Raw genomic sequence first — 10,877 nt, forward strand, 5'->3', positions numbered from 1 at the left:
GTTAACCATATATATATATATATATATATATATATATATATATATATATATATATATATATATATATATATATATATATACATATACTATATTCACATATATAATCTCAGTTAATCAGTTTTTAGAACATCTTATAGGGACAGAGCATAGAGTTAAAAAATAAGGGACAGAGCCCTCTATGTCTCGTCCGTCAGACTGCAGATGGACTCTTCAGATATCTTCCCAAATCTCACGAGAGTGTGTTGATGGGATAGAGAAAGGTCGATAACAAAGTAGATTTTCTCCTAATTTGTGTCTCTAAAAAAATCCATTTTAGTATGAAAATCTTGTACATGGCTTGTGATGATTGGGTCCAATATTTAGTTCAGTATCCATGGAGCTAAGGAGTGGTTCAGAAGCTGTGTTCACGTTGACTCTTCCATTGGAATCAATAGACTCCAACTTGCTTCCTGTCTCCTAAAAAGGTGTCCATCTACGTCACGCAGAAACAGGAAGTAAACCGGAGATTGCGTATCTTGCTAAATTAATGCTGGTGTCATAGGCTTACCTGTCCTTGCAACTTCCCTTCATGTTCTGCATCAGGCAGGATGATTGTATAAGGTGTATACGTCTGTATGCTTTAATATTCATTGATGGTGTGTTTTTGTTCTGCACCAGGTGGGATTATTGTATATAGAGTTTATCTGTATTAATACTTGTTTGAGGGTGTCTTTATTTATTCTTTTGTACCTATTTTACTGCTGTGCTGTCTCTGGCGCCTGAGTTTCCCCCGTGGGATCAATCTCTCTAGGTCGTCTTCAGACGAGCCCTCCGTCGTCGCTTCCAGTCATCCCGCTTCTCCATACATCTGGCCAGCTCGTTGGTGCTTTGCCTCCTGCATCTTTCTTGAGTACATCTACTACGTATGTTAATGTGGGACGTCCTCGTGACCGGTGCCCTTGTGTTGGTTCCCACAGCACCAATTTGTGTCTGGCAGCTCTTGATGTCTTTGGCAGTGTCCTGCTAGTCTCATTCGCCTGGCTGCTATTTTCTGTTTATTTCTATCAATAAAGGTATCTATCTATTTAGTATCTGTCTGTCTGTCTAATACAAAAAACATTGCATGTCTGGAAAACTCTGGAAATCTCTGTGGAATTTTCTTCCACATTTCTTCCAAAATGTAGCTATTGTTTGGGAAGCTTTTGGTACAGTATATTTTGAAACATGATATAAGCTATTTGTTTTAGCAGCTCTAATTAATTTGTTTAAGACTATAATGAGCCACACTTGGTTTTTATAGTATCAATATAAATCTTTACTAATGAATTAACATTAATAGCTTTACACAATCAACACAAAGCTTAACTATAATTAACCAGATCATTTTACAAAATCAATACAAAACTTTACTGAATAACCAGATAGTTTAACATAATTGTAAAGACTTTACCTATAGCCTACTGCGAGGGGACGTGTGCACGATTAATTCAATGTCCAGAGCTGCTGTTGTATCTTTGGATATGTCAATCCATTTATTTTGCATTGGCAAATCAAGCAGTTCAAACAATGTTTCTTTCCACCATTCCACTCCAAAATAGAGAAAAACTCTTTAAACAAAATAACATTGAATGCCGCCGGCAACAGCATGGCATGGTTGTCTGAGAAGGACAACTTGAACTCAATTTGATAGCTGTATGGTTTTAGTATCCCAATGACTTTGTAAACATCAAGTCACCAGTCACAAACTCCATTGAGCACAATGACAGTTTGGTATAGAGGTTTGACTTTTGTAGTTGTTATGGCGTAACTAGTCCAATTGGCAAGATATCTTGCTCCGTTGATTAGAAATTGATATTCCAAAAATCCTCCTTGACTTACATTGCACAGCTCTCAAGTCACTCTTCTGTTTCCCTGGCGGTCGCTCTACCCATTCAGCTATGGCCGCTGCTTACATGAGATAATGCTCTCATGAGATGACGCAATTAAACTTCTTTTTCAGGTCAGCTATTTCTTTTGAATGACTTTTCTGCATTTCAGCGATTTTCTCATCCTTATTTTTTGTGATTTTATTCCATTTAGCTTTCTCATTTTCTCTTTCTCTTATTTCTGTCTTCTTCAGTTCACCCTCTTTATGGCTTGAAAGTTGTTCTAAAAGATCATATTTGTCTTTGCTCTCTTTCAATTCTGAGGCTCCTGTCTGTTTCAGCTCATTTATTTCATCTTCTTGTCTTTTTATGAGTTCTCCTAGCTCCTCCTGGTACTGCAGCTTCTGGCTTTCTATGAATTCATTGTGTTCCTCAGCTTGTTTTCTGGCCTCATATTTATATTTCGTCTTCATCATCTTAAGTTCTTCCTCATGTTCTTTCTGAATATTGTGACGTTCCGTTTCTTCTTCATGTCGTCTGTTTTGATCCTCTTCTCTTCTTGTTTTCTCGTGTTTTTCTCTTTCCTGATCAAATTCTTCCTGCAGCTTTTTTATTTTATTTTTCTCTTTTTCTCTGCTCTCTTCATCTTCCTTTTCCTTTTTTCCCCACCATCCTTTTCTTTCCTTCTCCCAATCTTCTTGCTGTTTTCTCATTTCAGTTGTCTTTTCATCTGATCCTTTTTGTTTCTCTCTCTCAAGTGTTTCTTTCCACTCCTTTCGTTTTGTTTCTTCCTCTATCTTCCTGTTTCTGTCCTCCACGTCTCTTTCTCCCTGTTCTTTTTCCATCTTCTCATGCACTTTTTTAATACAATCCTCCTTTTCTTTCAGTTGTTTCTGTCTATTTTCTCTCTCCTTTTCAATTTCATCTTTCTGCGCTTCCATCCTTCTTTTCATTGCTTGCATTTCTTCATCATGTTTTATTTTCAGGGCCTCCACCTCTCTCTTCCTTTCATCATCCTTCTCTTTTAAAATCTTCTCCATTTGTTTTTGAATGGCTGCTTCAGCCTTCTGGAACATCTCTGTGGTGTAACAGCCCCCACCATTCTCCTTTACAATCTCCTCAACCTTCATCAGCAGATCACTGGCTTGTTTACGGTTGTCTACGTCATAGTTGTTGAAGACATGGTACCTATCTCCACAGTCAGCAATCAGGTTCTTAAATGAATCATCACATTCTTCTTTTATGTAGTCCTCAATTGACAGATTGTCTTTCTTCAATGAGTCTCCTCTTGTGAAAAGAATGATGGTGAAGTAGTTGGAATTCTTTCCAAAGGTGTCCTGGATTAGCTTCAACGTATTTTTCTCCTCTTCTGTGAGTCGGCCAATTTGTAACACCAGTAGGAACATATGAGGCCCCGGGGCCAGAAGAGTGACACATTTTGTCATCTCCTGATGAACCTCTTCCTGGGAGAGACTTGTATCAAACAAACCAGGTGTATCAACTACAACAACCGGACGGCCATCTATTACACCATGTTCTTTCTGGCAACGCTTAGTGACAGAGGATTGGCTGGATCTGGAATTAAATATCAGTTTTCCTAGAATGGTGTTCCCTGAAGAGCTCTTTCCATTGCCTGTCTTCCCTATCAGCACCATCCTGAGGCAATCGCTGCTCAGCTTGTCATCATCACCTGGAATATAAAGAGATACTTTTTACCCTGGATGGTTTTTGATATACAAAATGTGATGTATGTCCTAGTGAAACAGGGGCTCCACGCAGGGTGCAATTGGAAAGAATAATTGTTCTTTTCAGTGTACTGAATAATTTTAGTACAGTTCATTAAACGTTCCGTTCAAATCATGCTTACACAGATAGACACAATGAGCCCGATTCACTAAGCTGTTTACGCCCATATTTTGTACGTACCGGCAGTTACGAAAATTCCTACATTAAGTGTGTGATTCATCTATCTTTTTTTGTCCGTGAATTTTGATGCAGGTCCGCTCAAACTCACGTCTGCTCGGAGGCAGACTTACATGGTACCAAAGCTTGCGTATGTCATTAGAATGCCTTATTCTTCATGCAAAATCACAATATTACAAGTGCCAAAGTGCCAAACCTCAAATAAAATATATATGTGCCCAACATTTGTCAACACATAAAAAATAAAGAAAACACATCAAACGATCTTTGTATGCATATTACAGATATGATACAAAATTGCTAATTCAACAGATTTTTTTTGTTTGTTTTTCAGTTGACACATGTAGAGCTGAATCAAGTGTGGCCACAGTTTCGCCTATTAGACTTTCATGCCAACTCCATATGTCATGCTATTAATTTATAATATTGACCATCACATGAACGCAGTCTTACCTTGATGAGGATACAATATGAATTAAATCTAGCTGTGTCTATTATTACTTATTATTTACAATTCCGATGTAGGAGTCGGGCAGTGGAGGGTTCGTCCAAAGACAGATTCCCCTCAGTATCAATAAAGCTCTGATAAGAATTATGAGATATTGGTGGATTGCCAGTCAGTTTGTTCTTAGAGAAAATACGTACACCCTCCTTTAATCACTTTATTTACACGTTATTTACAACCAGCTTAGTGAATCAGGCCCAATGTTCTTTTTGGCTTGAAGAGGAAGTATTTTTAAAGCAGAAATAAGAATCCAATTTAGATGTATTCAACAGATTATCAATTATGCACCATAGGTGAATTATGAGTGATACACAATTGCCAAAAATAATATACTCACTCAAGCTGGCTTTTTGTGCAGCCTGTTGCCTGGCGATGTGTTCTTTCTGTTGTATGTTCACTTCCATTTGGGCCTTGGTAAACATTTCTCTTGTGAAGCAGAGTTTACCCTCCGAACCCATCGTATCTACCGCAGCCAACAACCCAGGAACTTGTTTGCGGCTCTTAATGTTGAAGACAGTGTGTCGGCCTCCACAGCTCTGATACAGATCCTGGATGTCTGAGTCTTTACCTACGAAATTGGCAAAAGCTGGAGCAGTTGGATCTGACTCTACAGTCCACAGAACCATGGTGAATCCATTGATCTCAGAGGTGAAGAAATCCTGGATGCTCTTTAACTCTCCCTTATCTTCAACAGAGAGGGGACGCAGAGGAACTACTACCAGGAACGCATGGATGCCTTCAGGATCACAGAGAGATACACATTCCAAAGTATTGTGAATCTTCATCTCCTTAGATGCTTCATAGAAGGCAGGCAGGTCCACCAGGGTCACCCGGCGCCCATGCACCTTCATCTGTCTCTTCACACACTCTGCAGAGGAACTAGGCCCTGGGCTGACCTGGATCTGACCCAAAATGGCGTTGGCTGCAGAAGTCTTATGAGGTCCTCTTCTGCCACACAGCACCAGGTTCAGACAGTTGTCATGTTGGATGGTTTCTCTACCTTCAACAAGGGTGGGGTATCTTCCTCTGTTTTCGCTCACAATGTTCTCAATCTTCTTCATCAGTGATGAACGGTCGCCTTCAGTCATCCTGTAAAGTCTTCCTCCACAGTCTGCAATGATTGATAGTATAGAGAGGTTTTCTTCATGTCCATCATGTGTTGGGATGACCATTGAGCGGTTAAAGGCCTCTTGATGAAACAACCGCAAGATGAAGTTCAGGGTGCGTCTCTCTTTCTCAGTGAATTCAGAAGGCTTTAATAACAGCAGAATCACATTTGGTGAACAGAGTGATGCACAATTCTCAATTTCAGATACACACTTCTCAACAGATTGACTGAAGAGGTCTGTGGTTTTCACTACCCTGACTGACATTCCCTGCCACTCCCCGTCTTCCATCTCAAATTGCTTGTTTTTTTTAAATCCATGTTTCCCTGTGATTAAGTTGCCAAGTTTTGTCTTTTTGTCTTCACTTTTCCCAAGAAGCACAATCCTGAGTTCAGAAGCTACAAAAAAACAAGGGTTTTTAGAAATAATGTTTCAACATTTTCCACAAATTTGCTCCTTGGTTATATTAATAAATCAATTTAGAAAAGTAATAGAAGCCTTCTGAAATTCTGAGCGTGCAAATCTGATCCACGAGATATGCCCTAATAATAACAATAATAATAGTGACGTACTATGCAGTGAACTTTCTGTCTACAGCTGTGAAAGTAGAGCAGCATGTAATTACCAGTTGTACATTGGCATGACTCCTGGGCGGACATTTGCTCTCCACTGAGCACATCTTTAGAGTATTGTATATTGTTGGTAAGTAAGGTTTTAAAGCACTATACAGAGGCGAACACACTAATTGCTCGCCTACTTTCATACAACATGCAGCTATATGCTTTTTGGATAATTACTCATGTTTTGTTAAAGTTTGACATGTTATGAATGTGTGGTAAGTTAACTTACTTTGAGCAGCTGTTCTTGATTCTATTGCTTCCAACCCTGAAAAGAAAATGACACCAATTGCAAAATCTCATAACTATGTTTTTTTTGTCCTTTCCCCCCAAAACATTATAGTATTAAGTATAAATAATACTATAATACATTATCATAACAATGCTGCCCTACACTTACCAGCAGCTCTTACACGATCCAAGTTCACAGGTGCTCTTGGTCTCATGCTGGTCTCATGAGTGCTGGTGAGATCACTCCTGGCATCTTCAAAGACATCACAATGGACATGCTGGCCGTTGTTATCCTTAACAACTCGGTCCAATTGTGTCAACAGTTCTGGGAGTTCAGGGTTCTTCTGCTGTGCCTGGAAATATCTGTCCCTACATTTTTTGATCATTTCTTGTAGTGGAGTAGGATAGTCCCCTATAGTCCCTAGCCTGTGACCTATTTTCTGCTCTCTGGGTGTTGACACTAATACAAGTGAGTGACTAAATGAATGATCACTACATTCTTCAAGAACCTTTTGTAACATAAGGTTTTGTTCCTCAGTGAAGTCTTCAGGCTGAAGTACCAGTAAAAACACATGAGGTCCAGGAGTAGAATTTCTTTTGACTTCTTCTGACAGTTTTGGAATTGATATGTTGGGATGTAACAGGCCTGGAGTGTTGATGACCGCCATCGTTCTGTTCTCCAATTGACTTCTAACTCTCAGAGTCTGAGGCAGAACATGATATTGTCCACTGAACACAGTCTGTCCCAGTAGGCGGTCCCCAACTGCATTCATCTCTGACTGGTTATTCCCCAACAGAACAACCCTCAGCTCAGCCACTGAAATGAAAACACTTAACATATTGGTTTAAAGTAAACAAGCAATGTTTTTACCAGGTTGCTCAAAGAGTAACCGGGTCTACAAAGAGACTAAAACTACTCAACACTTTTCAGCGACCTCTTCGACTTCTTCATCATTGGCTGTCCTTTAAGCCAATGGGGAGACTTCCCCGACACTTCCCCATATTAAGCCAATGGGGACACTTCCCCGAGACTTCCCCATACTCTGAACGACGGCCGTCCTCCCATGCTATGAGATCATAAACCCCCCGCCTTCCCCTGTCTCTCTTCTCCCCCTCTCTCAATCACGCAGCTGGGGCTGACAAGCGTGTATCGTCGCCCGGCCGTCAGCGCAGCTTAAAGTCGTTTGTTAATTCATTTGCTCCAGGCGTGTAAGCTCAGAAGCTCATTTAAGTGGGCATTGGGCAACAGTCTAACCTCCGCAACTGTTTTGGTTGACAAAGACAGCAGCAGTTGAGCCATGTTTGGTTGCTACCAAGCATGCTAATGAGTGCTAACAACAAATGTAACTGTTACATGTCGCCTTTCCGACGTTAACTAACCCTATACCTAACCCTAACCCTAACCCTAACCGCACGCGGAAGCCACTAGTCGGAGTAGTGAGATGTCGGAATGCAGACATTACCCCTACGCTAACACACACACGCACGCACGCACGCACGCACGCACACACACACACACACACACGGGAGGCATACGATAATCCGACATCCAATTTCTCCGACTATGTGGCATCCGCGTGCGGTTAGGGTTAGGGTTCGGGTTTGGTATAGGGTTAGTATTGGAAACATCGGAGGCATGCGCTGTCGGAGGAATGCGCTGTCGGACTAACGTATTGCACCCCACACACACACACACACACACACACACACACACACACACACACACACACACACACACACACACACACACACACACACGCTCACAGAGAGAAGCAGCTGGTCGCGTTTGATCAGGGCAAAAAAAGCAACCTAGTATAATATGACTGTCAGTCATCATTTCTTGTTTTCTTACAATTAAGCCCACATTCTTTCTATCCAACATATTCCGAAGACCATAAGTAATATAAACTGTCCTGGCTTTTCCCTGATATATTCGTATCAAGGAAATGCACATTTAATCCTCCCCTCACACATCTTTTTTTGTCTGTAGCTGCTGGCTCACCTGCCAGTGAGGAGCCCCCATTGGGAGGAGGGCCTCCGTCCTACTCCACTCCCTGTTGACAGGTGCCGCCCCAGCCCGTAGGAGTACTTACATTGACAAATATCACCCTCCGCGCCCAGCTTCCCTCCCCCTAACACGGGCCAATTGTGTTCGTATAGACGCTCGACAAAGCTGGATGCACCACGATAGATTCACACCCCCAGACTCCGTGGTGGTGTCTTCACACATTTTCAACCATACAATTGGTCCTCGCTAATGCTCATTATAAGATGGTACCATTTCTGTCTTCTCACTCTGTGTGTCATTGGTGGGCTGTGGACAGTACAGAAACCTGCCTACCAATGACATCCATCATCAATGAGGATTCCACACTAATAGAAACTAGAATTTTTGCAATTCTGGGAAATTGCAAAGTGTGGTTGCGCCGACGCCGGTCGCGGCCGCCGGGACTCGAGGGATACGCCGGGAGGAATACCGTCGGAGGCCGCGCGATTCGAATTCGGTGCTGATCGGATCCCGCGTTCGTGATACGTGCCGTTTTGATTTGAGGAAATAGGCCCCTCCCACTAAAGAAACAGGCCCCTCCCACAAATGTAACGGGCCAATCGTATTGTCACGTCACTCCTGAGATCGCTTGCGTTTCATTTTGAAAGGATTGATCGCCCCAAAATCATGTTTTTGCATCAAACGGTTACATTTTGTGCATTTGTGGTGCCCCCTATGGATCAAAGTGGAAATGCTTTTAGGGATTCGTTGATTAAACCACCCTTGACACGTGATTCAAATTTGGGATTGACTGGACGTTTCGTTCGTGATCTTTGGCATTTTTTGTAAAACGGGCCCCTCCCACTAACTTTGGAAGCCAATTACGGACTAACGGTATGGACTATCAAAATTCCGCTTGGATATGTTTATTGCATGGGTCCAGAGATCATGTTTATCGTTTTTTGTGAGATTTGGATAAAATATGTGGGAGGAGGAGCTAAAAGTGTGTTTTGAAGAAAATTCGAAATGGCGGAAAATCTATCCTGACGCAAATGGGCGTGGCCTATATGGGGAGTTGCGTTGCGTCTTGACCCAAGGAATCTAGGGGGAAAAAAATATTTTTATTTTACAACCTACGGTTCAAGAGTTATAGGCCAAAACGTAAAGGGGGCTTTTATAGCGCCACCATGAAGCCGACTGGTGTAATTCTTTTTTTAATAATTTTGCACTAAATTATGAACCTCCCCTCCAAGTCTTGTAACTCTAGCCCTTACAGTTTCTGAGAAAGAAATACTTGAAATCGAGTTTTTTTTTTTTTTTTTTCCCATTAAAGTGGATGGGGAAATGTAATGTACTAATAAATGAATATCAATTAAACTATGCAACCAATCTCTTAGCAAAATACAAGCGCACGATTCCCGATTCCGATTGCGGAGGACGGGCCGTCTCCCCATTGGCTTAAAGGCCAGGCCGTTGTGCCACACATCCCTGGTCCCTCCCTTGCACGCCATATAAGGGCAAGGGCCGGGCGTCTCGCTCAGCCAGCAGCCAGCTCAGGTGTGGCTGGTCCCAATCAGCCCGGCTGCTCCACATCACCATCATCAGGAGCTGGCCAATATAAGCTGCTGAAAACCGACGCCCAATGCTTGAATATTAACTACTGTGGTTAGTGTTGCCGGCTGTTAGTTTACTAGTGTTCCTGAGTAATTCTCTAAAAAGCTACTTCTTTTGTTTGATGCTAACTTTGTTCTCTTTTTGTTCCAGGCTCCCTCCACCTAAAACCCAGTGTCTCCCAGCTCCATCCACGCTCCTCAGCCCTCTCCACCAGCGCTCCACTTCCTTACTCCCTGGATTCCAAAAACCCTCTCACCTCCCCAGGACTTTCCCTCCCACCGTAACATTATTATGTAATACAATTCCTTTTACCCCTATTACTGTCTCAGTGTCTTTGCCTTTGGGGTCCCCAGCACATTTGGCTACGCAGCACCGGTCGAGCGTAACACAGGCAAAAAGTTATCACTGCAAAATAGAGCTTTAATCGGGCCTAAACATGTCAGCCCAACAAAAATTGTCCCAAAGCCCCAGAAATAGACTCAGGATTTGGTAACTTTGAATATTATTGTAGGTTTTGTTAGGTGTTGCAGATGAAACCGATGAAGCGCCACAAGAGTTGTGATTCAGTTCAGCTTTACTCACTGTCAGGAGGTAGGAACTCATAGCTTTCTCCCCGTTTCAGTTGGGTCTCACCCTGGCCCTCTGTAACAAAATAGAATATAGAAAATATATCAATACAAGCATCTTGACCTGCATTGTGTAAATTGGGGCGTTCACTTTTCGGTACCTTGCACTGGCTGAGTTAATAAGCTCTCCCTAACTACCTAATCTCTCCCTCCCCTAGCTCCCCTTGTCTGTCACTCTGTCAGTCCTCTAATAATAATAATAATAATAATACTAATAATAATATAGCTGCAAGCAGCAATAAGACGGGGCCAGTGAATGAAGAATGGAGAGAGAGAGAGAGAGAGAGAGAGATGGAAACGGAATAGATTGAAGAGAGAGAAAGAGACAGACATGGAAATGGAATAGATTGGAGAGAGAGAGAGAGAGAGAGAGAGAGAGAGAGAGAGAGAGAGAGAGAGAGAGAGAGAGAGAGAGAGAGAGAGA

The 10,877-nt window shown here is 42.0% G+C and overlaps 1 protein-coding gene across 1 annotated transcript; it reads right to left on the reverse strand.

The window, feature by feature from the left end:
- Positions 1-1,471: 1,471 nt before the first annotated feature.
- On the reverse strand, positions 1,472-10,465 carry LOC311062488 (uncharacterized protein). Its single transcript, XM_084081544.1, has 5 exons — positions 10,410-10,465; positions 6,396-7,043; positions 6,228-6,263; positions 4,610-5,776; positions 1,472-3,534 (listed from the first exon to the last, which is right to left on the reverse strand). Coding segments are annotated over exons 1-5 (3,441 nt in total). The 5' UTR covers positions 10,411-10,465; the 3' UTR covers positions 1,472-1,945.
- Positions 10,466-10,877: the final 412 nt, after the last annotated feature.

This window comes from Gymnoscopelus microlampas (genome assembly GCF_963454915.1).
Source record: "Gymnoscopelus microlampas genome assembly, chromosome: 16".
Taxonomy (NCBI): Eukaryota; Metazoa; Chordata; class Actinopteri; order Myctophiformes; family Myctophidae; genus Gymnoscopelus; species Gymnoscopelus microlampas.

Bases quoted from the DNA above. Each gene is read 5' to 3' on its own strand.
- LOC311062488 (XM_084081544.1), bottom strand. The intron at 5,777-6,227 runs GTAAGTTAACTT...GTTTTTTTGTAG, and splicing joins ATCAAGAACAGCTGCTCAAA to CTTCTGAACTCAGGATTGTG. The intron at 3,535-4,609 runs GTGAGTATATTA...TTTATATTCCAG, and splicing joins TGCACAAAAAGCCAGCTTGA to GTGATGATGACAAGCTGAGC.